Source organism: Biomphalaria glabrata, chromosome 8 (genome assembly GCF_947242115.1).
Source record: "Biomphalaria glabrata chromosome 8, xgBioGlab47.1, whole genome shotgun sequence".
NCBI classification, from domain to species: Eukaryota; Metazoa; Mollusca; class Gastropoda; family Planorbidae; genus Biomphalaria; species Biomphalaria glabrata.
In genome coordinates this window covers 15450323-15478195 of record NC_074718.1, presented here as the reverse complement: position 1 = coordinate 15478195, position 27873 = coordinate 15450323, and the positions used below count along the sequence as shown (strand labels likewise).

At 40.0% G+C, this 27873-nt stretch overlaps 2 protein-coding genes across 13 annotated transcripts in view; one reads left to right on the top strand and one right to left on the bottom strand.

The window, feature by feature from the left end:
* Nucleotides 1–27873, top strand: part of LOC106052206 (neurobeachin-like) — a 287257-nt gene that overhangs the window by 188414 nt on the left and 70970 nt on the right. The window lies entirely within an intron of this gene.
* LOC106054627 (protein mab-21-like 2) lies at nucleotides 14451–19113 on the bottom strand. The gene is made up of 2 exons (XM_013210583.2): nucleotides 17964–19113; nucleotides 14451–16011 (listed from the first exon to the last, which is right to left on the bottom strand). Exons 1-2 carry the CDS (start codon nucleotides 18149–18151, stop codon nucleotides 15093–15095), a joined length of 1107 nt encoding a protein of 368 aa, XP_013066037.1. The 5' UTR covers nucleotides 18152–19113; the 3' UTR covers nucleotides 14451–15092.

Sequence of the window (27873 nt, the reverse complement as noted above, 5' to 3'; positions counted from 1 at the left end):
GTCACACACAGGCGCATCTCTTGCACACACAGGCGCATCTCTTGCACACACATAGACAACCATTTTGACACAGCTCTTCTCTACACAACCACATGTCTGTATGTGCAACCCACACTCATGACATAGTTGACTCTTTCAGATCCGACTGCACACAAAACCTATCGAAAGTTTTCTATACATGTTTGGGGGGTCCACATTTTATGAGTCCATGTCTGCCTAGATTTCCTGGCTGGAGGAGGTGCAGTGGATCTCGTGTTCTCTTTACGTAGCCACAACATGGAGGACTCAATGCAAATAGCCTTAGACTACAACGTGGCGTGTCTCGTCATGTGATACTACCTCCAGCTTTGGTCCAACAGCTGCATTGTCTACTTCCAGACTGCTGCATGCTTTGGTCCAACAGCTGCATTGTCTACTTCCAGACTGCTGCATGCTTTGGTGTTTTCTTGCTAATAAGGAAAAGAGGGAAGTAACTTAGAATCACTGTCATAAAGTGTCGCTAACCCTTTTCAACTCGACGCACTTTTATTCAACTCTCACTTGTATGCAGACACACTTGGAGACCAGGTCGTGGGATTGAAGTCTTGTAGCCCACTTGAGGAGAACTTCACCCACACCCCAATCAAATTCTAATGAGCTCAGTTTTAATCGAGTATCAGCTACATTGAAGAAGTATCTACTTATTTTCTGTACTGGTCACCCCACTCCTCATTCTTGTGGATGTGCTCCTCTGCCACTGAAGCAGTCTGACGCCCCACCACATTTGTGTGTGTGTGCCGTTACTTGGCAAATATTCAAGTCCTTTGGTCACATGGTAAAGAGACCCTTTAGTGTTGGTTTCAACGGGGGATCACTGGGTAAGCTACTTTGTTAGTAGTCCTAATGAGCAACCATAGGAATTGAAAGACTTCAAAATGATATCAATTTTTTGACTGTGCCTTTTTTTTTCCCGCTCGACGAAAATATTTTTCTTTGTGGTTATAAGAGCATCCTTTTCCTTTTTTTACAAAGCTTCCTAATATAATATCCACCTCTGTCTGGTACACACTTATATCACATGGTACTTTCTCCTACTTCCCATTCTCGGATCAAGTTCAAACTCTGCACCATTATTATTGCTCCTTATAAAACATATATCAATACATCAAATGGGAAATAAATCTTACAGTATTGAGAGTTATGTCTGTAAATGTCGAGTTCTTCCCCTTGGGTAAGCCTTTTTTTTGTAAGTTTTTTTGTTGTTGTTTATTTTGCTTGTTTTCATTGCTTCTACTCTACTTTTGTTCCCCTTCTCCTAAACACACACACACACACCAATGTTTTTTTGACTGAGTATAGAGCCACTGCGAGTGACTTGGCTTTACTTGCTGTATTTAGTGGGTTTTTTTTTTAATATCCCCGTCTTATTTCATGTGGTCCATTGTGTGCGTCTTTGGAAAAGTAACCAAATGTTGCCCCTGTACACCTGATTTGACCTGATTATTATCGACTATAAGTCAGCCCAGTATGTTACAAATGAAGTCGATATTGTCTTCACCTGACCAGACAACCGCTTGTAGTAGTGAAATATAAATTTAGATAGAATCGATATCGCCTTACTTGACCAAGCTCTAACGATATAGCATTTCATAAAAAAAAAAAGAAAGTAGTCGATTCTATCTTCACCTTGATAGAGCTGAAGACGAGAGTGTGAGTTCATTGTCTATCTTTTGATGAGACAACGCCTCTTTCACCCCTCGTCCCAACATCACGTGACCTTTCATCAAGCCTGACCCTTTCTTTTGTTGACAAATGTACTTGGAAGAATTTTTTCAAATATTGGTGAGTATCGCGATGAATATTAATCGCAGAACTCTTTGTCTACATTTGGATTCGTACGATTCAGTCGACATTCTTTAGCAATAAATACAGCCATAGAAACAAAATGAGCAGAAATCGAAATGGTGAAATGTGTGGCGCAACGTAAAGTAACTCACAGAACATTGTAGGGAAATGAAAAGAGAAAGATTGGGAGAGATTGTGACATAAATAGATAAACTAACCAATGTCAAGGACGCTAAATGAGCAGCACACTGTTGCCTACTGCATATCTCTATACGTCGAATTATTCCCTCTTCTATACAACCGCTAGTTAGTTGTCCAATTGTTTTAACTTAGTACATAGTGATTGTACAGTGTACTATCTGATACTTAGTACATGGTGATTGTACAGTGTACTATCTGAAACTTAGTACATAGTGATTGTACAGTGTACTATCTGATACTTAGTACATAGTGATTGTACAGTGTACTATCTGATACTTAGTGCATAGTGATTGTACAGTGTACTATCTGATACTTAGTACATGGTGATTGTACAGTGTACTATCTGATACTTAGTACATAGTGCTTGTACAGTGTACTATCTGATACTTAGTACATAGTGATTGTACAGTGTACTATCTGATACTCAGTACATAGTGATTGTACAGTGTACTATCTGATACTTAGTACATGGTGATTGTACAGTGTACTATCTGATACTTAGTACATGGTGATTGTACAGTGTACTATCTGATACGTAGTACATGGTGATTGTACAGTGTACTATCTGATACTTAGTACATGGTGATTGTACAGTGTACTATCTGATACTTAGTACATGGTGATTGTACAGTGTACTATCTGATATTTAGTACATGGTGATTGTACAGTGTACTATCTGATATTTAGTACACTGTACTATCTAATACTTAGTACATAGTGCTTGTACAGTGTACTATCTGATACTTAGTACATAGTGCTTGTACAGTGTACTATCTGATACTTAGTACATAGTGATTGTACAGTGTACTATCTGATACTTAGTACATGGTGATTGTACAGTGTACTATCTGATACTTAGTACATGGTGATTGTACAGTGTACTATCTGATATTTAGTACATTGTACTATCTGATACTTAGTACATAGTGCTTGTACAGTGTACTATCTGATACTTAGTACATAGTGATTGTACAGTGTACTATCTGATACTTAATACATAGTGATTGTACAGTGTACTATCTGATACTTAGTAAATAGTGATTGTACAGTGTACTATCTGATACTTAATACATAGTGATTGTACAGTGTACTATCTGATACTTAGTACATAGTGATTGTACAGTGTACTATCTGATACTTAGTTCATAGTGATTGTACAGTGTACTATCTGATACTTAGTACATAGTGATTGTACAGTGTACTATCTGATACTTAGTACATAGCGATTGTACAGTGTACTACATACGGAAGAGTAGACACTTTGCTACAGCAATGGGAAGTGCACAAATACTAGATCTAGCATGTTCTCTTTAAAATAGTTAGGTTATCAACTTGTACTCTAGTCTGTACACCAGATACACTTTTAAAAAACTAACAACTAGCTATCCGCCATAGAGGAAAATGTTCAATAATAGACAATGTAAAATCACAATCCTGGAATTATTATGTAACATTTTTTCAAAGCCAAAGTTCTATATATGTTTTCAAGTTTTTGATTTTAAAGAGCTATTACAGTGCTCTTTTGAAAGTTAAGTTATACAAAATTTAAATACATTTTGAGCGACTTCCGAATGGGGGGGGGGGGAAGCTATTAGTTTAGTGTGGTCCGTCCGCCCTGATTTGATCACAGAAAAGGAAAATAAAATATACAAGCATAATTTTTTTTTCACAAAAGACACCATTTTTAAAATGAAAAACTTGAGGGGAGTTACGATGAAAAGGCGCTCTTAGTTTTTTGTCGTCTGTCTGTCTGTCATGCTGTAATTGAAAAACTAGAAAGGCCTTTAAAAAGTAAATGTCTTTTTGGTAACATAATTAATTAAGCATAAGTTAGAGATCTCCTTATCAATATTATGTTCTTAATTTTGTTTTTAATTGAAAAAAACAACGCCAAATAATTCTTTGATATTGCTCTTCTGATATGTTCTTCATATTTTATTGTAAGTGTAAAACAATGCCAAATAATTCTTTGATATTGCTCTTCTGATATGTTCTTCATATTTTATTGTAAGTGTAAAACAATGCCAAATAATTCTTTGATATTGCTCTTCTGATATGTTCTTCATATTTTATTGTAAGTGTAAAACAATGCCAAATAATTCTTTAAAATTTTACTACTTTAGACAATCAAAAGAAGCCTGTGACTTGAATATTCCTTGTCTATGGAATATATGGTGGGGGCCGCCTCAGAGTTATTGTGACAACGCAAACTCTTTTTGTAATTTTCTTTCTTTTTTCTCAAACCTTGGGTCTTAGTCTTTATCTGTTTTAAGATTGCGAAATAATAACACTTGAAATAAGAGTTCTTACTTTCTATACTGAGTACAATCAAACAAGAAGAGCGGCTTCACTTGCTGGAACTATTAGGTTTGTTTGTTTTTTTGGTTTATTTTGCTCAATAAAGAAACTGAAGATATCAAGTCTATTCAGATATCAAGTCTATTCAGATATCAAGTCTATTCAGATATCAAGTCTATTCAGATATCAAGTCTATTCAGATATCAAGTCTATTCAGATCAAGTCTATTAAGATATCAAGTCTATTCAGATATCAAGTCTATTCAGATATCAAGTTTATTCAGATATCAGGTCTATTCAGATATCAAGTCTATTCAGATATCAGCTCTATTCAGATATCAAGTCTATTCAGATATCAGGTCTATTCAGATATCAAGTGTATTCAGATATCAAGTCTATTCAGATATCAAGTCTATTCAGATATCAAGTCTATTCAGATATTAAGTCTATTCAGATCAAGTCTATTCAGATATCAAGTCTATTCAGATAGTGTTTTCATCAAAGCTTCTAAAAAAAGTAATATTATTGATTATAATAATGAAAGAAAAGGGAAATATAAATGAATAAAATGAACTTATGATAGCGTACAGTACAGTACAGGTGTCAATTGTTAAGAAACATTTCCCCTGATGGAATGTTAAACTGTATTTGGTTGGAAACAGAAACTAGCTAGTCAAGTCGGCGGACATTGTAGTCACTCACACTAGCTAGTCAAGTCGGCGGACATTGTAGTCACTCACACTAGCTAGTCAAGTCGGCGGACATTGTAGTCACTCACTCTAGCTAGTTAAGTTGTTGCTGGACATTGTAGTCACTCACTCTAGCTAGTTAAGTTGTTGCTGGACATTGTAGTCACTCACACTAGCTAGTTAGGTTGTTGCTGGACATTGTAGTCACTCACACTAGCTAGTTAGGTTGTTGCTGGACATTGTAGTCACTCACACTAGCTAGTTAAGTTGTTGCTGGACATTGTAGTCACTCACACTAGCTAGTTAGGTTGTTGCTGGACATTGTAGTCACTCACACTAGCTAGTTAGGTTGTTGCTGGACATTGTAGTCACTCACACTAGCTAGTTAGGTTGTTGCTGGACATTGTAGTCACTCACACTAGCTAGTTAAGTTTTTGCTGGACATTGTAGTCAGTCACTGAACTAGTCTGTCCTGACAGTAATACGATGTTTTGATATACACCTTCCTCAACCTAAACTACAGTGTATGTCACTAAAACTTCAGTCGAATCATCTCATGTCCTGAAAAGTCAACTTGTTGCTTAGTACATTTATGGGAACCAGGTATAAAGACGTGAAGTGACTCGAAGAATATCAAGTGACAGCTATAGGGAGGCTCAGAACATGGCAGTTCTCACTAGGGTTAGAAGCCTAACTAGAAGTTAACCAATTGTTAGCCTGTGCTGTAGCCAAAGCCTGTGTGCTAGAACTAGAGTTATGTTATTTGCTAGAATTTCTTGGATTGTTGAAGAAAACCAAACATGTAATCATTTCAATTCAACTAATATAAGCATTGCTTTGAAAAGTTTTGCCGTTTACATTTTCTCTTAACCTGCAACTGAATTTCTTTTCGTTGTATGCGCATTTCTTTTTTTTTTTTTTGTTGTTGTTGCATGTGAATTTTTGTTATTATTTGAAAGCGAATTTCTTGTTTAAAGTTGTATGTGAATTTTATTCTTAATTTCTTGTCACATGTACGATCACACGAATGATTGACATTTTGTATTCTAGCTTTTGTAGACTTGACTATTTGTAGACTAGACTATTTGTAGACTTGATTATTTTTAGACTTGACTATTTCTAGACTATTTGTAGACTTGACTATTTGTAGACTTGACTATTTGTAGACTTGACTATTTCTAAACTTGACTATTTGTAGAATAGACTATTTGTAGACTTGACTATTTGTAGACTTGACTATTTGTAGACTTGACTATTTCTATACTTGACTATTTGTAGACTAGACTATTTCTAGACTAGACTATTTGTAGACTTGACTATTTGTAGACTTGACTATTTGTAGACTAGACTATTTCTAGACTAGACTATTTCTAGACTAGACTATTTCTAGACTAGACTATTTGTAGACTTGACTATTGTTCACTTAGTGATTGTAAATCTTTTGGGTTCGTTTCTCTTGTGAAATGTTTCAAGGCGAAGACAAACAAAACAAAACAACTTCTAGAAGACATACGGGCTAGCCTCAAACAACTTCTAGAAGACATACGGGCTAGCCTCAAACAACTTCTAGAAGACATACGGGCTAGCCTCAAACAACTTCTAGAAGACATACGGGCTAGCCTCAAACAACTTCTAGAAGACATACGGGCTAGCCTCAAAACAACTTCTAGAAGACATACGGGCTAGCCTCAAACAACTTCTAGAAGACATACGGGCTAGCCTCAAACAACTTCTAGAAGACAAACGGGCTAGCCTCAAACAACTTCTAGAAGACATACGGGCTAGCCTCAAACAACTTCTAGAAGACATACGGGCTAGCCTCAAACAACTTCTAGAAGACATACGGGCTAGCCTCAAACAACTTCTAGAAGACATACGGGCTAGCCTCAAACAACTTCTAGAAGACATACGGGCTAGCCTCAAAACAACTTCTAGAAGACATACGGGCTAGCCTCAAAACAACTTCTAGAAGACATACGGGCTAGCCTCAAACAACTTCTAGAAGACATACGGGCTAGCCTCAAACAACTTCTAGAAGACATACGGGCTAGCCTCAAACAACTTCTAGAAGACATACGGGCTAGCCTCAAACAACTTCTAGAAGACATACGGGCTAGCCTCAAAACAACTTCTAGAAGACATACGGGCTAGCCTCAAACAACTTCTAGAAGACATACGGGCTAGCCTCAAACAACTTCTAGAAGACATACGGGCTAGCCTCAAACAACTTCTAGAAGACATACGGGCTAGCCTCAAACAACTTCTAGAAGACATACGGGCTAGCCTCAAACAACTTCTAGAAGACATACGGGCTAGCCTCAAACAACTTCTAGAAGACATACGGGCTAGCCTCAAACAACTTCTAGAAGACATACGGGCTAGCCTCAAACAACTTCTAGAAGACATACGGGCTAGCCTCAAACAACTTCTAGAAGACATACGGGCTAGCCTCAAACAACTTCTAGAAGACATACGGGCTAGCCTCAAACAACTTCTAGAAGACATACGGGCTAGCCTCAAACAACTTCTAGAAGACATACGGGCTAGCCTCAAACAACTTCTAGAAGACATACGGGCTAGCCTCAAACAACTTCTAGAAGACATACGGGCTAGCCTCAAACAACTTCTAGAAGACATACGGGCTAGCCTCAAACAACTTCTAGAAGACATACGGGCTAGCCTCAAACAACTTCTAGAAGACATACGGGCTAGCCTCAAACAACTTCTAGAAGACATACGGGCTAGCCTCAAACAACTTCTAGAAGACATACGGGCTAGCCTCAAACAACTTCTAGAAGACATACGGGCTAGCCTCAAACAACTTCTAGAAGACATACGGGCTAGCCTCAAACAACTTCTAGAAGACATACGGGCTAGCCTCAAACAACTTCTAGAAGACATACGGGCTAGCCTCAAACAACTTCTAGAAGACATACGGGCTAGCCTCAAACAACTTCTAGAAGACATACGGGCTAGCCTCAAACAACTTCTAGAAGACATACGGGCTAGCCTCAAACAACTTCTAGAAGACATACGGGCTAGCCTCAAACAACTTCTAGAAGACATACGGGCTAGCCTCAAACAACTTCTAGAAGACATACGGGCTAGCCTCAAACAACTTCTAGAAGACATACGGGCTAGCCTCAAACAACTTCTAGAAGACATACGGGCTAGCCTCAAACAACTTCTAGAAGACATACGCTTCGGGCTAGCCTCAAACAACTTCTAGAAGACATACGGGCTAGCCTCAAACAACTTCTAGAAGACATACGGGGCTAGCCTCAAACAACTTCTAGAAGACATACGGGCTAGCCTCAAACAACTTCTAGAAGACATACGGCTAGCCTCAAACAACTTCTAGAAGACATACGGGCTAGCCTCAAACAACTTCTAGAAGACATACGGGCTAGCCTCAAACAACTTCTAGAAGACATACGGGCTAGCCTCAAACAACTTCTAGAAGACATACGGCTAGCCTCAAACAACTTCTAGAAGACATACGGGCTAGCCTCAAACAACTTCTAGAAGACATACGGGCTAGCCTCAAACAACTTCTAGAAGACATACGGGCTAGCCTCAAACAACTTCTAGAAGACATACGGGCTAGCCTCAAACAACTTCTAGAAGACATACGGGCTAGCCTCAAACAACTTCTAGAAGACATACGGGCTAGCCTCAAAACAACTCTAGAAGACATACGGGCTAGCCCTCAAACAAACTCTAGAAGACATACGGGCTAGCCTCAAACAACTTCTAGAAGACATACGGGCTAGCCTCAAACAACTTCTAGAAGACATACGGGCTAGCCTCAAACAACTTCTAGAAGACATACGGGCTAGCCTCAAACAACTTCTAGAAGACATACGGGCTAGCCTCAAACAACTTCTAGAAGACATACGGGCTAGCCTCAAACAACTTCTAGAAGACATACGGGCTAGCCTCAAACAACTTCTAGAAGACATACGGGCTAGCCTCAAAACAACTTCTAGAAGACATACGGGCTAGCCTCAAACAACTTCTAGAAGACATACGGGTAGCCTCAAACACTTCTAGAAGACATACGGGCTAGCCTCAAACAACTTCTAGAAGACATACGGGCTAGCCTCAAAACAACTTCTAGAAGACATACGGGCTAGCCTCAAAACAACTTCTAGAAGACATACGGGCTAGCCTCAAACAACTTCTAGAAGACATACGGGCTAGCCTCAAAACAAACTTCTAGAAGACATACGGGCTAGCCTCAAACAACTTCTAGAAGACATACGGGCTAGCCTCAAACAATTCTAGAAGACATACGGGCTAGCCTCAAACAACTTCTAGAAGACATACGGGCTAGCCTCAAACAACTTCTAGAAGACATACGGGCTAGCCTCAAACAACTTCTAGAAGACATACGGGCTAGCCTCAAACAACTTCTAGAAGACATACGGGCTAGCCTCAAACGAACTTCTAGAAGACATACGGGCTAGCCTCAAACAACTTCTAGAAGACATACGGGCTAGCCTCAAACAACTTCTAGAAGACATACGGGCTAGCCTCAAACAACTTCTAGAAGACATACTGGCTAGCCTCAAACAACTCATACGGGCTAGCCTCAAACAACTTCTAGAAGACATACGGGCTAGCCTCAAACAACTTCTAGAAGACATACGGGCTAGCCTCAAACAACTTCTAGAAGACATACGGGCTAGCCTCAAACAACTTCTAGAAGACATACGGGCTAGCCTCAAAACAACTTCTAGAAGACATACGGGCTAGCCTCAAAACAACTTCTAGAAGACATACGGGCTAGCCTCAAACAACTTCTAGAAGACATACGGGCTAGCCTCAAACAACTTCTAGAAGACATACGGGCTAGCCTCAAACAACTTCTAGAAGACATACGGGCTAGCCTCAAACAACTTCTAGAAGACATACGGGCTAGCCTCAAACAACTTCTAGAAGACATACGGGCTAGCCTCAAACAACTTCTAGAAGACATACGGGCTAGCCTCAAACAACTTCTAGAAGACATACGGGCTAGCCTCAAACAACTTCTAGAAGACATACGGGCTAGCCTCAAACAACTTCTAGAAGACATACGGGCTAGCCTCAAACAACTTCTAGAAGACATACGGGCTAGCCTCAAACAACTTCTAGAAGACATACGGGCTAGCCTCAAAACAACTTCTAGAAGACATACGGGCTAGCCTCAAACAACTTCTAGAAAACATACGGGCTAGCCTCAAAACAACTTCTAGAAGACATACGGGCTAGCCTCAAAACAACTTCTAGAAGACATACGGGCTAGCCTCAAAACAACTTCTAGAAGACATACTGGCTAGCCTCAAAACAACTTCTAGAAGACATACGGGCTAGCCTCAAAACAACTTCTAGAAGACATACGGGCTAGCCTCAAAACAACTTCTAGAAGACATACGGGCTAGCCTCAAAACAACTTCTAGAACACGCTACACATACGGGCTAGCCTCAAAACAACTTCTAGAAGACATACGGGCTAGCCTCAAAACAACTTCTAGAACACGCTACACATACGGGCTAGCCTCAAAACAACTTCTAGAAGACATACGGGCTAGCCTCAAAACAACTTCTAGAACACGCTACACATACGGGCTAGCCTCAAAACAACTTCTAGAAGACACTACACATACGGGCTAGCCTCAAACAACTTCTAGAAGACACTACACATACGGGCTAGCCTCAAACAACTTCTAGAAGACATACGGGCTAGCCTCAAAACAACTTCTAGAACACGCTACACATACGGGCTAGCCTCAAAACAACTTCTAGAAGACACTACACATACGGGCTAGCCTCAAACAACTTCTAGAAGACACTACACATACGGGCTAGCCTCAAACAACTTCTAGAAGACATACGGGCTAGCCTCAAAACAACTTCTAGAAGACACTACACATACGGGCTAGCCTCAAACAACTTCTAGAAGACACTACACATACGGGCTAGCCTCAAACAACTTCTAGAAGACACTACACATACGGGCTAGCCTCAAACAACTTCTAGAAGACATACGGGCCAGCCTCAAAACAACTTCTAGAAGACATACGGGCTAGCCTCAAACAACTTCTAGAAGACATACGGGCTAGCCTCAAACAACTTCTAGAAGACATACGGGCCAGCCTCAAAACAACTTCTAGAAGACATACGGGCTAGCCTCAAACAACTTCTAGAAGACATACGGGCTAGCCTCAAACAACTTCTAGAAGACATACGGGCTAGCCTCAAACAACTTCTAGAAGACATACGGGCTAGCCTCAAACAACTTCTAGAAGACACTACACATACGGGCTAGCCTCAAAACAACTTCTAGAAGACACTACACATACGGGCTAGCCTCAAAACAACTTCTAGAAGACACTACACATACGGGCTAGCCTCAAACAACTTCTAGAAGACACTACACATACGGGCTAGCCTCTCAGTGGATATATTCGTACGAAATAATTTGTGCCGTGATCTAAGCAGCAAAGTCTATAGAACATTGAACAGCCTGGGCAAGTGAGCGAAGACTTAGCGCACTCCTTCATGTCTGGGGTTTTAGTCGGCTGTAGGAACATCTTGGACATTGACTGGAAGCGGCATCCGAAAGTCACTTTTGTAGAGTTGTAAGTTTGTCACTGTTTGGAATGCCAGTTGGGGTGTAATGCAATGTTACCTTTACGATTGACCTACTGGAGTCATGGGAGAGAGTTTTTGTTAACGCCCTTTGATTTGTCTGTTCCCACTCTGATTGTAATTGATAGGATTTAGTTGAACACTTTCAGATGGTGAAGTGGTAAACACTTTCATTACAGCAGCACATTAACTGTTGAACAGGGTCTAGTTATGTATCAACTGACAAGTTTACTGATAACTAAATCGCAGTAGTTTTATACATAAATTTCTTATTTTCAAAATAAATTGAAATTAATTAGCAAACAAATATTTACTCAAAGAAATTTGCCAGAAATGCATATTATATTTGAGACTCTCTATAATACATACTAAACATTAGACGTGTTTGTTCAATGACAACTCATCAATAAAATAATAGGTTTGTATTTACGACGATAGACTTTTTCAGTGAGTTGATGATCAATATAATTAACTCATTCCTGTAATGTACAGTACATGTATGTCTCGGTAATGTCACTAGAGATTTAAAGCTATGTCGCTCCATTATTGTGTATTCCAAAGAGATAAAAGATAATAAGGTTACGAAGACAGTTTGTGTGGAAATACAAACTCAAAATCGGCCCCCGAAGTGGTCCACCCAGGCAGGAAAAAAGGCAGGTTTCATTATTTTCAGAAGAATATCCGATATATTATATATATTATATCGGTATTAAATTTTATCAGAAGTGGTCCACCCAGGCAGGTAAAAAGGCAGGTTTCAATATTTTACAGAAACAATATCATAATGAAATTCTATCAAAGGCAAATGACAGAAAAGAATGGAGAAAGAGGTTGACAGATCTTGTGTGGTGCCCCAAAGGTCCAGCAGACCAAGAGATAGGGGAAAGTGAATGTGAAATTAGATGTGAACCTGGCATAAATGATGTCTTATGATGAGTATCTAATTGATCTAATTGTTTAGTAAAGGGTCAATCTCTTATTCAAATCCTCAAGAAAAAACATTTCCGTAAAAAACAAAAATTAAAAATTCCTTTAGTTTTGTGTTCCATGGTTGTGCGGATGCTCTGAAGTTCATGCAATAATATGAAAAACTACTTATTAATTGTTGATTTAAATTATGTCCAACTTGTTTGTATAGTATATAGAATTTTTCTCATTGAAAAAAAAATAAATTAAAATTTAAAAAAATATTTTTTTTTTGTATGACAGAACTTACATAACTTAAACAATACAATTGCAAAATAAAATATTTTTTTAAATCAATAATCTAAAACCATTTGCATAAATGTGTTTAAAAAATAGTATATGAATATTCTCCTTACTAAAAAGCGTCCAATATTTGTTACTATTAATAGTGAATAGTTGTACAAATGGTGTATTCTTATGACAAAACTGCTTGCATAAGTGATTTAAAAAATTAGATTTTTCGCTTTCAGTAAAGAAAAAGTAGCCTTTGCATCAGAACTTTGATTGATCTAAAATATCATGATGTCCGATTTTCATTTTCTCTTCTAGTTTCTGAGATCTAAACGGGACAGACGGACAGACAGGCCACACAAAACTAATAGCGTGTTTTCCCCTTTCGGGGGCCGCTAAAAATGAGTTATTTCTGATCAGAGACCATAGATCGTAAGATCTGAAAAAGAAACTTGACTATTTCAGATCAGATGTCAAGAAATGATCGTATAAATTATCTGGAACCAAAAGGGGAAAATGAGATATTACTATTTTATAAAACTTCCACTAGAAATGTTTCCGTTGCGGACAAAGCGACTTAGGCCGTACGATTGTTTGGCTTTTTAGTCGTTTTTAGTTGCAATATCATGCTTATTTCTTGTGAAATTTGACTGCACCTCACAGAAGTCATCGGATTATAAGTCCTTTCTGAGTAATAGAATTTAAGAGGGAAATTATATCTACACTACCTGCCTTAACATATTATATTATAACATATTATATTATAACATATTATATTATAATATATTATAATATAATATATTATATTATAACATATTATATTATAACATATTATATTATATTATATTATATATTACTAAGGAAGGATCTGGTGTAGTTAAATTTATGCTCTGTCTGTTAACACGGGCATTTGTTGAGTCTGTTTCAAAACAAAAAGGTTGAGCTCGAGCCGAGGACTAGTGAATGTATGTCAGGAAGCTAACTTGGTGATGTGCTTGAGTTGGGACACGGGCTGGGGACAAGACAGTAGCGAGGACTTTATGACACACACATATCTTCATATAGATCTAGGAGAAAACTAGAGCACTTAAAAATGATTAACTGTGACTGACTAGGCGTATGATTCTCATCTCAGAATCAAGGCATTTCCAATATCAGTTCTTAGCAGAGACAAGTAAATAATTGCACTGATCAGTTTGTTTCAAGAACTAGCAGACATCATATCAACTATTTTGTAATCGAATCTAGTGTTATGTTCTCATCCACTAGCACGTAATGATCACTGATGAGTCGCCAAGAATATTGGATCTAGTTTGCTTGATTATGTTGGAATACTAAAGGGGCGGGGCAGAGATACAGCTGTATGATTGTAACTGAGTTCTGACTTTATTTTCTTTATGAGTTTGTTCTTTGGATAATTTTAGCTTCATTTTTTTAAACAAATTTTGTTTTGTTTTGTTTGCAAGTCAAACAATTTTTTAATTGTAACAAAATACGTTAAGAGACTGACTTTCAAGAATCTGTCCAATGAAATAATTTGACAAACAAAAGTTAACTGAGTTAAATCCTAGAACTGATTAGAAATAGAAGAAACACAGTGACAGAGTTCTGTTAGCTGAATGTTTTATTGGAGGAGCTCAGGGCTGTGTACATACATACGTTCAATAGAGAGATAAATAAATGATTGGTTTCACGAACCACGTACACTCACACACACACACACACACACGATGCGCATGTACATAACGAGATGTTGTATTTAAAAAAATCTTGTATTGTATTATTAGTCTCACATTATCTGTCACACATGTGTATTGTAGGACTATGTTAGAATACAAAAGCCAACCTTATTGAATGCGTGCAGACACACATACTATGCATATGTAATATGTTCTAGAGTGGCCAACCTGTCGTCTTGAAGCCCCGTGTGTGCTGCAGTCAAGTGGGCACAAAGAGAATATAGAGATCTAATTCCATCACAATCTTAACACTTGCGAGTCCACGAAATGCACAACAAAGTCCAGGCGTCTTACTACTTGGAATAATAGTAATCCTTTCAGAAATAGATCAACCTTCGCGGACATAGTTTTGTGAAGTCAGGCTCGCTTTGTTCAGTTTTAAAGTCTGTTAAAACTGAGGCAAGGTAGTCTGCGGTTTTGACCACTGTCCACAAATACTCGCCATGACTGGATCATGGTCACTCTTCGTGTTGAGTGTCGAGTAGATAAGATCGTGGGCTAATTTATAGTTACAGAGCTTCGAAGCTCCTCGGATTGGTCAAAAGCTCTCGCACAAGCCTCCAGACCTGCTTGGCGACGTTGTCCATGGCAGCGGCAGACTTGCCCTTGAAGAGATCCACGGTGGGCAGGAAGTACTGTGGGCAGCGCCTGTTCTGTAGGCAGGAGATGAGTTGAAGTAGGATGCCGTTAATGCGGTCCCCGATGCAAGTATCGTCCCACTCGATCTCCCTTGGGTGCTTTTCGCATTCGTACAGCAGCAGAGTCTTCATGTGGTAGTTGAGGATGGGCTGGCCGGGGATGTCGAGGTGGCGATCGCGCAAAGTTTTCAAGATGCTGAGGCACCTTCGCCGGCACCCGCCATACAAAAGCCTGTCCTCTGCGTAACGGAATGACATGACCCAGGCGTCGCCCTCCGCCGCTGACTGTTTGTCTTTCATGTAGATGGATTCCTTGGACAGTAGGTCGAAACCTTCTGTCTTCACCTCGGCCACCAAGTTTGGGTTAGGCCACGATACATGCGGCACCGGCCAGTGAGCCGCGGACCTGCACCAGATCCCCCCACACCTAAAGGCCGGGGTTATCTGTACGATGTAGCGCTCTTTGATCCTGAGCTTGACCTCGGTAGTGTCTGGAATCATTTTGACCACGTCCCTGTAGCTGCACTTGTCTACGGCCTGGGCCACCAGAGTCTGGAACCGAGATCGTATCTTCCTGGCGCTCAAGTAACCCGAGGCGGTGATGAATTCTACCCACAGGGACATGGATCTCTTGCGGCCGTCCGACAGTTTGAGAACCGCACAGCCAGGAATGGTACCGTCGTCTACGAAGTTGAAGACACCCATTTGATTGAGGTAAAGAACGACCTCAAATTCTGTTGGGGAGATGACCTCTACACCTTCATAGCGCATATTGACCTCAGTCAGGGAACTGAAGATAAAATAACAGGAGAACATTAAAACAAATCATAGAACAAGTTTAGGAAGCTTAACAAAGAGCAGAAACAAACAAAATGTTTAGAAAATTCTCTTAAGCTTACGTCTGCTGTTGTTTATTACTTTTCTTGTAATTGTTTCATTTGTAAAAATCTGAGATTGAAACATCTATTGTAGCTATTTTTTTATTTAGAATGTTTACTCTCAACCTGTCTACTGATTCTCCAATGGTCTACACCTGACATATCAGAATGGGTTTGAAAGTGGGGTACCTTACTTCTCCTCAGATCTTGTAGTTAAGAAGCTTCAGTTTGTTTCGTGTGTGTGTATTGAGTTGGTAGACGTTAATTCCACTCTGTGCCTTACATTTTAGACTGCTCAACTGTTCTCCAAACAATCCCATTCTGTGCTGCTCGCAGTCTTCACATGTCTGGTGTAGGGACAGACTTGAAGTCAAATGACAAGTTACCAACACGTTAGGCATACGTAATGAGTAGAACACGTTTGAGTGCAGGTGACCTCAGTGTGTCTCTCTAAGTGACACTTTCAAAGACTTACTTAAACCCATCAACCTACACACAGTGTAGTGGGTCCTAAGTTTGTATCGGTGGTTAGTTTGACCTGTGCTTGATTGTATACATTTTGTTCTATCTAATGAGTAGATGTACACATTGTGTTCTATCTAATTAGTAAATGTCTACATTTTGTTCTATCTAATGAGTAGATGTCTACATTTTGTTCTATCTAATGAGTAGATGTCTACATTTTGTTCTATCTAATGAGTAGATGTCTACATTTTGTTCTATCTAATGAGTAGATGTATACATTGTGTTCTGTCTAATGAGTAGACATGTGTAACTCGCACACTTGTTTAAAGAACCTATTGGACTGTCTGAGCCCAGGTCTAGGTTCACATATATTCACTGTTAGTGTGTTTTGCGATAGAACTATTGTGTTCCAACTTCGCAACGTTCGGTCCAAGCTGTGGACATGTGTATCTCCTAGTGATAGCTAATCAATACACGAGTGCAGACTTTTGTGTGGGCCTGTGTTTGTCAATCTCTCTGTTGAAATATTGACCAGATTGAAAACAACGCTTTATCACACAACAGACTTGTGAAATGAATACGCTCAATTAGAACCAAGTCACCCAACACAGTCTTAACACCTACATAAATTCTATAGGCGCAGTGTACTAGTCTAGCTCCAGTAGTAATAGGCTTATACTAAGTTTGGTTTCCTTAATAGCAAATGACTATATAATATTTTGGTTCAATACTCTATTGAAGAAGTTCAGATAAAGACTTGCTATAATGTGGATGATATCAAGAACTTGCTTTATTAGTTATGTTATCAAAGACATTTTATTTTTTACAAAGTATTAACAGTATTGTTGCTTCTAAGTATTTCACAAATTAATTAATCAAGTTGTCTTACAAATAGTTTGCAGGTTTCTAAGTCCAAATAAAACTAATTTGATGTACCACATTAAAGAATTAAATTTGTATCCGCTATGGTTCGTGTAACTTTCTGTACATTTTAAATACAGTATTTAAGAGAAGACGTTACTTTAATAATAATAATAATAATAATAATAATAATCTTTATTATCCGTAAGGAAATTTGTCTTACAATTTAGTTTGTATTGGTAACTGTCTGACAGTTTACTGTGTAATTCTAATAATACTATTAGTTTTAATAGCCGCATTTTCGTATTAGTTTTGGCATAGGCCTTCAATCTAACCCAATTCTAAATCAACAATGTATGTAGTAATGAGTTCATGTTCTTGCTGTTAGTTGATCAATGTTGAGCTTAAACAATTATGTTGGCATGGGTTTGAGTAGCTGCTAGGCAATTATAAGAATTGAACTGTTGACACCCAAGAATCAATCTGCTCTACCTGACTGTTGGAAAGAGGGGAGTGGGACTGGAACGCAACTGTTTACCTGATGAACCTGGGCTCCTGGACCTCCACCTCCTTGAGGACATCTTGAACCACCTTGCACACCTCTCTGGTGGTCTTGTTGATGCTGGCCTTCCTGGCGTGCACCCTTTCATTGTAGTACTTGTTGATTTGAAACAGCAGCTTGGACTGGGCGGACATCATGTCCGGTGAGGTGCCTTCCAGTAGCATGCTGGACGCTGGGGAGTAGCCCGGCTGATACAGTGTGGACGCCTGGCTGCTCACGGGAATGGTGACGTGTGGAAGGCGGCGCCGACCTTGTGGTGCTTCGTTTCTTTGGAAAACTTATTTGGAGGAGGGCGAGTGAATCTAGGTCGAGCTCGATGAAGTGCTGACCTAGAAATCTGAGAAGCGAGTCTGTTGTGTTTGACTCATCGCAGACACGGCAGCCTATGTTGTGACATGTCACTTGACCGCCAGAGATCACCTCAGAACGCTAGGTTGGTGGCACAATCAGATGTGGTCGCTGGTTGTTGTGGCAACAAGAGTAAACCACAGACTCAATAAAACTTAGGTGTTTAATTGGCTGGCTGTGTGGTCGTGAGAGTCTGTCCCACACTTGCTTCGTTACAATGTAAACAAGTCTGTCTGTTCCAAGCCGCGCCGTGCTCTGCTCGGGTTACACTCTGCTCTTAGTGATGATGCAGACTAGAGTAATCCACCCGTCGACAGTTTCTGTTAGTGATGTTGGTCTGTCTCACGGGCGAGAACTATACCACGGTACTTATATATATATAGCACAATGGATGAAATGTTAAATAGGTTTATTAATAATCAAGGTCAGAGATGAATGCACTATATATAGCCTATGCTTCCGGGTAGTATGCGTCCTTAACATACGATACTAATGATTTGATTCATTGTTTGTACTTAAGTTTCCTGTGCCAGGTAATCCGCTATTCAAGTGACGGAATATATCGCACCGGGTGTTCCGCAAGCACTGCACGACTATTACTACACACGCATTGTGTCCACTCGAATGTGCAAGTGACCATACGATTGCCTGACTCGGCCCCGGCCGACCGCTCGATGATCGTGTGCCTAAAGAAAGAACAGTATGTTAATCCACTGTCAATAGACGCACTTCTGGTCTCGGCCACACACTCGACCTCAAGACTGAGCTGGCCAACCCAGGGCTGTCTCTCTTGTTCCTCTCTCCTCGCTTGGACGTGAGAGGGGCGGGACTTAGACGTGTCAAGTCTTGGAATGCACGGCAAGTCCGCGTCGATGCATGAACCGCTCGCGTCACTCAAGTGTTTTCCCCGCCCATCTGGTGAGAAGAAATGGAGAATCATAACCCCGCCCTCATGATTTAGACTTACTGACATTGCTGTGGAAAACATAGATCTAGTAGTCGTTGATCAGATGACTCAAGGATGAGGAAACGCTACATTTCTTGGATAATGCCTGACACACTGAATCCTCGACTTGCACTCTCTACTACTAGGTCTTTAGTAGGACTAGGAACACATTTCATTTATTTATGGATCAGTTGCCTCCTCCTCGTCTTTAACATTTCGCCATATTTTGATGATATGAAAACTGTAGAATGTTTTGGTCTTCAGTGTTACGTTTGAAACTGTCCAGTCAAAAGACATCTGTTTAGGACTAGACTAACACTATGTTTTTCAGTTGACATCTGTTTAGGACTAGACTAACACTATGTTGTTCAGTTGACATCTGTTTAGAACTATACTAACACTATGTTGTTCAGTTGACATCTGTTTAGAACTATACTAACACTATGTTGTTCAGTTGACATCTGTTTAGAACTAGACTAACACTATGTTGTTCAGTTGACATCTGTTTAGGACTAGACTAACACTATGTTGTTCAGTTGACATCTGTTTAGAACTAGACTAACACTATGTTGTTCAGTTGACATCTGTTTAGGACTAGACTAACACTATGTTGTTCAGTTGACATCTGTTTAGGACTAGACTAACACTATGTTGTCCAGTTGACATCTGTTTAGGACTAGACTAACACTATGTTGTTCAGTTGACATCTGTTTAGGACTAGACTAACACTATGTTGTTCAGTTGACATCTGTTTAGAACTAGACTAACACTATGTTGTTCAGTTGACATCTGTTTAGGACTAGACTAACACTATGTTGTTCAGTTGACATCTGTTTAGGACTAGACTAACACTATGTTGTTCAGTTGACATCTGTTTAGGACTAGACTAACACTATTTTGTTCAGTTGACATCTGTTTAGGACTAGACTAACACTATGTTGTTCAGTTGACATCTGTTTAGGACTAGACTAACACTATGTTGTTCAGTTGACATCTGTTTAGGACTAGACTAACACTATGTTGTTCAGTTGACATCTGTTGAGGACTAGACTAACACTATGTTGTTCAGTTGACATCTGTTGAGGACTAGACTAACACTATGTTGTTCAGTTGACATCTGTTGAGGACTAGACTAACACTATGTTGTTCAGTTGACATCTGTTGAGGACTAGACTAACACTATGTTGACAGACTTAGTTTCTGTGCTGGAGTCTCTGTTCACCTGCAGCTACAATGACTTATTAGCTGACTGTGTTGTACAAACTGTTTGAAACACAATACATAGACATGGAATGAATCCAAGAGCCTGGAGCTATAGGCCTGACATCAGAGAGAATCTACTTTTTAGTATGTCTAGACAAATGTAACAACAATGTAGCCCAAACTCATTTTATGGATTTGACCTTGTGTTTTGAAATGTTCTGGTTGAACTAAGGTCATAAAAGAACTCAAAAGCTGCAGTGGTTAGACAGAGCGCTGGTTTATTTTCTTGCGCTATTTACAATTGAACACGACTTAACAAGCGTAGATTTATTTTCTTTTATGCCCCTTTTTGTACTCGTCAAAGGATAGTTTGCATTCTGTTCGGGTTATCTTCTCTTGTTGCTATGTCTGCATCGCCTTGAAGCCCTCGCCTGTTGGTCACACATAAATAACATGGACAGAAAACATAAATAGAAATAAAAAACCTAAGACATGGCGGGACATCACTTCCTGTCACCTTGTGCCACGGGGGAACGGGGATTGAACCCCCTCCCGCACCCCGTCACCGAAAGCAGTAAACCGCAGCCCCGAATGAGCTACTTAACTGTCTGCGGAAACTTTGGGCGGCAGAAAACAATAGCCGCGGCAGAAAACAATAGCCGCGGCCTTGTCTGTAGGTTTTGTTGCCAAGTTTGGACACTAAGCACCCCCATGTACACAGGCACTGTCTCTAACTCTACATAAACATGCATTTCTCTACCGACAATGAATTCCGGAGAATAAACAATATATAGATATATTTGGTTAAGGTTTCTATTTGAACTGGCAGTAGTCTAATCAAGTAGGTCGCGACAATAGTGTGGCCATGCCAGATATAGGGTCATGGCCCACTTATTGTATCTCTCCCTTGTCTGAACTAGGACAAGGCTAGACTGGCATTATTGGAAAGTAAAATGATACCTAACCCCGTGGGGGAGTGTGTGTGGAAGGAAGGTATCCTCGCGGATAATTTGAGTATGAAAATTGTAGATCTGACCCAGGCTGTTTTCTGCATGGTGTAAATTTCGTTCAAATTTCTACTAGGCTGTACTGTAACAAACTGACCCTTAGAGGCTTGCTTTGTTGGCTATAGTCCAGCACTGAGATTGAATTTGAAAATAGACTGACCCCTAGAGGTCTGTCTAGCAGGCTGTATCGAGGCGGGATTGTAATAACATACTGACCCCTTACAGTCCTCCGTTAAGTCTACGCATTTCATTTCTAATAATCCTCCCAGCGCCAATCATAGCTCGTGCCAGAAATGTATCCCTCCAAGAACGTTCTCTCTGCTCAGCAGGCGGCACTCTTCATTCATAAACATCATTTCCCATCGCTCCATCGTAGTCATGGAACTGGAGGGGAAAGGGGGGGGGGTCAACCAGAGGTGTGTGTGTGTGTTTCAGTAATGTAGAGTCTCCACTGTGTGTGTGTTTAATGTAGAGCCTACACTGTATGTGTACAAAGACTGAACCGTTTGTTCCAGAGAAAGTTTTAGTTTCACTCCGGTACCTTGGAGTTTGACAAGTTTCAATAGAACTGTGTGTATGTGCATTTCATGGGGATAGTGGCAAGGAAGTGGAGAGGGAAAAAAGGAGGGGGGGGGGGAAAGAGGGAGGTCGAAGAGTTTATTTAGTACTTGTACTAGGTACTGCGTCTACTGAGAGTCATCTGAAAGGGATTTCTTTTTGATTCCTAAAATGAACATGTTTTGTTTTGTTTTTATGAAGTGGAAGCACATACACACAAATGTTTTTGTTTAATTAAGTGGAAGCACATACACACAAATGTTTTTGTTTAATTAAGTGGTAGCACATACACACAAATGTTTTTGTTTAATTAAGTGGTAGCACATACACACAAATGTTTTTGTTTAATTAAGTGGTAGCACATACACACAAATGTTTTTGTTTAATTAAGTGGTAGCACATACACACAAATGTTTTTGTTTAATTAAGTGGTAGCACATACACACAAATGTTTTTGTTTAATTAAGTGGTAGCACATACACACAAATGTTTTTGTTTAATTAAGTGGTAGCACATACACACAAATGTTTTTGTTTAATTAAGTGGTAGCACATACACACAAATGTTTTTGTTTAATTAAGTGGTAGCACATACACACAAATGTTTTTGTTTAATTAAGTGGTAGCACATACACACAAATGTTTTTGTTTAATTAAGTGGTAGCACATACACACAAATGTTTTTGTTTAATTAAGTGGTAGCACATACACACAAATGTTTTTGTTTAATTAAGTGGTAGCACATACACACAAATGTTTTTGTTTAATTAAGTGGTAGCACATACACACAAATGTTTTTGTTTAATTAAGTGGTAGCACATACACACAAATGTTTTTGTTTAATTAAGTGGTAGCACATACACACAAATGTTTTTGTTTAATTAAGTGGTAGCACATACACACAAATGTTTTTGTTTAATTAAGTGGTAGCACATACACACAAATGTTTTTGTTTAATTAAGTGGTAGCACATACACACAAATGTTTTTGTTTAATTAAGTGGTAGCACATACACACAAATGTTTTTGTTTAATTAAGTGGTAGCACATACACACAAATGTTTTTGTTTAATTAAGTGGTAGCACATACACACAAATGTTTTTGTTTAATTAAGTGGTAGCACATACACACAAATGTTTTTGTTTAATTAAGTGGTAGCACATACACACAAATGTTTTTGTTTAATTAAGTGGTAGCACATACACACAAATGTTTTTGTTTAATTAAGTGGTAGCACATACACACAAATGTTTTGTTGGTGTATCTGGTGTTCAGACAATGCGGAAGTCTGGCTCTACATCTACCATGTCCTGCTTGTTGGTCTGCACTTTATAGCAATACAGACTTCAACTGAAACATTTCAACAAAATGATGAGTGGGAATACAGCTCTATGGGGCAACTCCGACCATAGAGCTACTGCCCAGGCATTCAACGCATTTCTATGAGATGATCCAAAGTCGATTGGTGAAAGGAGGGGGCCAATAAACTTTCCCCATTTTTAAAATGACTGTTCATTATCATGTTAGATTCTGACAAGGATCTACTTAGGATTTCAATCTGTTCTATACTGTACTTCCATGTTTTACACTAGTCCAACTGTTGAAATCACCCATACGTTCTTTTGTTCAGTTCGGTATCCATGGCTAGGAACTCGTGCGCATTGATCCCTTCTCTTTCCCGAATAAAGTCTATAAGATGTGCCGCTAGTTACGCAACCACTTGTCCTACAAAACCGAACAGCTACCGGTACCTAAAGGTCTGGTAAAGTGTCTAGCTATCGTTGCCGTTTCTACCCTTATCGCCGTCATCATCATCATCATCACGATGATCAACGCCAGGGACTATGAAGAGGTAGATGATTGCCCCCACTTGAACTCTTCATCTCCCCTTTCCAACTGTCCTCCATTTGAGAAATGAGAAAATAATTGCCTCTAAAGTAGTGCCGACATAAACAATTTAACTTGCCTCGTGACGCCATGACAGGCGGGCCCCCCGACCCAGACTGGAGTTTTTGATAGGCGAGGTGAAGCCAGAGACGCTGGCAGTCCAACCCTTCCCCGGTACTATCTCTCGGTGTTTCTGACACAGTTCTAGATAACCACCCTGTCTATGTCATTGATCACCTACAGTTAAGAGAGTCACATCGACACTATTTTGAGAACTACTGCGGGAGCATACATAGCCGATAGGTAAACATCTATCTATGTGCTCACCAAGTAGTTTCTATCTTTGAATTATATTTATACTATTTACTAGGCAAAGTACCCGGCTTTGTTCGGGAGACTGCCTGGTATATTTGACATTATGATGAAGACAAGTTTTTACAAAGAAGAATAAAAAAAAACAATACAGTTGGCCTAAAATCAAACCAATATTCCAGCCGTGTAGATGATATTGTTTAAATCTCACACTAAATATTGACCTCATTCTTCTCTTATATGCAAATGTTTCAAAACTAAAAAGTTTGGAATTATCAATCTTTGGATTCAGAGGTGAACCACATATCATTTTTGTTTCCAATAATTGAAAGCGTTTCTCTGATATTGCTGTATAGGTTAGTGTTTGAAATGTTGACACCCTCAGAAAGAACGATGACCTCGAGTGGATTGCTTGGTGTCGTAATACTTTGCCAAGCAACCTGTTGGGCAGACAACTCATGGTTCTAGGGTACAGGTGGAAAGGAAGGTCAGGGATTGATCAATGGAAGGTATCACGATGAATAGCGTATGCTTCACCTCAGAGCAGCAAACCGTTGTCTACTTTCCCAACGATAGTCATCGAAGTCAATAGACAAAAGTAGGTTTCAAGAAAGAAATGAACTGAACAGGATGCGCTAGAATAAAGTTAGTTGTTCTGTTGGGAAAAGTGAGACTTAGGAGAATAAACGAGACTTAGGAGATAGATGTTAGTCATGTGCCAATAAAAGACACGTTAAATAAACATCTTCGTGTGTAGATAATGAGAAGCATAAGCCAGTCCTTGAATTCGAGCCATTTAATCTTTCACTACTAAAGACACACACATATGTGACTAACAAGCTAGTCACGTCAAGTACTAATATTGTACCAGTGATACAAAAACACACACACACATTACGATGTTTCCAGACCCTCTTACAGTTTAATGTCCTCCAGGGATGTGAACCAAGAAGCACAACTCCTTTGATAGAGCATCTCGTGCTTAATCTCCTGCGCCTAGTCTGTAACACCTCCCCCACCATTACTCTCTGATGCGAAGTCCACCTCTACCAATTAAGCGGCCATTTAGGTTCGCGGCCATAAACTCGTCCAATAGCGCGGTAGTCAGATAACAGGTGGCACCGTGGTCTGCACACGAACTCGAGTAGACGAGAAATATCCCCCCGCACAACGCTTGAATGTTCTGTCCATCAAATGTTGAGTCCATCAAATGTTTCTGTCCATCAAATGTTGAGTCCAAATTGATGAAGAAATGTAGACAAGATTGGATTCTATTTAGACCTAACATTTGGATGACTTCCACTGAGAAGTTTTCCCTACGTGAATGAATGAGGCACCCTATTCCTTGGCCAACACAACCACCAACCGCACATAGTCGTATCCATGAGAGCAGGGTGCGCTCAGGTATGTGTTGAAATTTCTTAACTCCACAGAGCCAGGTCATTAAACGTGTACGGGTTAAACATTACAATGTGAGGTGAAGAACAGTATGTATTAATTGTGTCCATTTCCATCTCTATGGACAAAGTTGGTGTCATTTCTTGCAGTTGACATTAAAAACAACAAAGAACATTCTTTCTTGATGTTGTCTTATTTTAAACCAAAATAGCAGCCATGACACTTCCTAGATTGAAAACTATTAAGTGACAGGTCAGACACAAATACCAAGACCAAGATCAGTGGACGATAAACCTTTTATTCCTCCCACCCACCCTTTCTTTTTTCTCCCCATAAAGGAAATGGGGGCGCTGGGCTCCCCCCGCGCATTGAAGACAAACGAGCGCAGCAGGCAGTTGATGATAGAGGATGAATACAGATGATGTCCACAGGCAGGCAACACCTCAAGCCTGCTTCATAAATTGTCATTGATAAGCTCATCTTACGCCCCGCCCCTCCCCCCTCCATTTCAATTCCGGTGCGCCATCGTAACCAGCTCTTCACCTGCAGCGTCATCAGTGTCGTCTGCTCCACCCTCCTCCACGCACAAACAGCCTGGAATCTGTACACGATGTCATAGATGGTAGAAAGTCTCATACACACTCTCCAGCCCCTACACTGCCCTCTACATAACGCAAGACACATTTCTGAACGTCACAAACAATCGTATGTCATTGATGCCAGCTGTCCAGAGTTTCCAGATCTACAAGTCTACGTTAGGAAACGTTGGTCCTGGAGGAGGCAGATGGCGCTTCGTTCCAGCAGAGATGTACGACTACAGCGGGTAGCTGTTGACGTCAGTGTACATTACGTCATTCTCAATTAGGTGTAATAGTTTCAGAAGTTGTCCACATGCTCGGTTCCCCCTCCCCCCCCCCTGTACTCTCTGCTTACTTCTAAGTTCACATTAAGTGTACCTACACAATATATCACACCATTGCACAGTACTAGCCGAGGGTTCAGAAAAGATACGTTCGCCCTCAGTTTGCTTGACTTTCAGTGAACACCTGAATATCTCCCCCCCCCTACACTATGCTCTCCATCGACCTTGCGTATCGAGCCTGGGCCCAGTTCAGAGTTTCCGTTGTGTCTACAAACCAATGTTGACATTGTCCAAGTATTCCCCTCTGTTGACATTGTCCAAGTATTCCTCTCTGTTGACATTGTCCAAGTATTCCTCTCTGTTGACATTGTCCATGTATTCCTCTCTAGAAACACATTTTTTGAAGTCTTTTGTTGAAGTTTCGCTGACGCCCCTGAAGGACATGTCCACTGTTTTGTTGAATCAAGTTTTAGGTAGTGACTGTCATTGCTTGTTTATCTCTCCTGTCATCGTGCGACATCTCTCTTGCTCTCACCCCCCCCCCCCCCACCCCCTTTAACATGACATGCATTTCAGAACCGTAGACTAAGCCAAAGTTCTGGGTTTAGCTGATCAGCACTGGGCCCCCCCTGGTGCTATCAGCCGCCGCGAAGACGATCCTGACAGTGGCAGTTGAAAGACACACCAGGCGTTTGTCAGCCATCGGTAGCTCGTCAACCCAGTCTCAGGTCTCAATCTGTCCGGCCCCTCTAAAGCTGACTGGTGCCTCCGTGACACACACACACTAGTAGCTGGCGATGTTTGGGTAGGCGGCTTGTGTTCCTCTTTCAAAGAAGTCCAACACTAGCGGGTCAACTGGTTGAACAGCTTGGACACTTTTTACAATTCCTTTATTCAGCTTGCAAATTCATCGGCTCAAAGACCTGGGTGGGAACACCTGGGCACGGATCTCGAAAACGGCTCGAACGTTAGAAATTTGACAGTTGATGTATATCTTACGGAAAAGAATGACTAGCTATTTGGCCAAACTTGGGAAACTCGTCTGATCTTATGATTGTTCAAAGTATAAAAAAAAAAATTAGCTAGGGAATTAGACAATCTTTATCTTGAGCAGACTACATCTTCGGGTATTTCCGCAGGAGTTTAATTAATTAATGAATAGACTTACAGTAACATCTTGCACACAGTCTTGTAAGTTTAGATCTATAGGCCTAGCATCAGAATAATGTCTACTTGGATTCTGGGTAGATTTTGACATACGCTTTACCAGGATTGTTTTGTTGTTTCGTGTGGAGTGGGAAATGTGGCGGGATCACCCCATTTGTTTGAATCTCTCCTTCATTAAGTGATTGAAGTGTAAACTAGT

Excerpts from the sequence above, each read along its gene's own strand:
- LOC106054627 (XM_013210583.2), bottom strand. The coding sequence starts at position 18,151 with ATGCTACTGGAAGGCACCTCACCGGACATGATGTCCGCCCAGTCCAAG. Across the intron at positions 16,012-17,963 it reads CAGGAGCCCAGGTTCATCAG|TTCCCTGACTGAGGTCAATA; the intron begins GTAAACAGTTGC and ends TTTTATCTTCAG.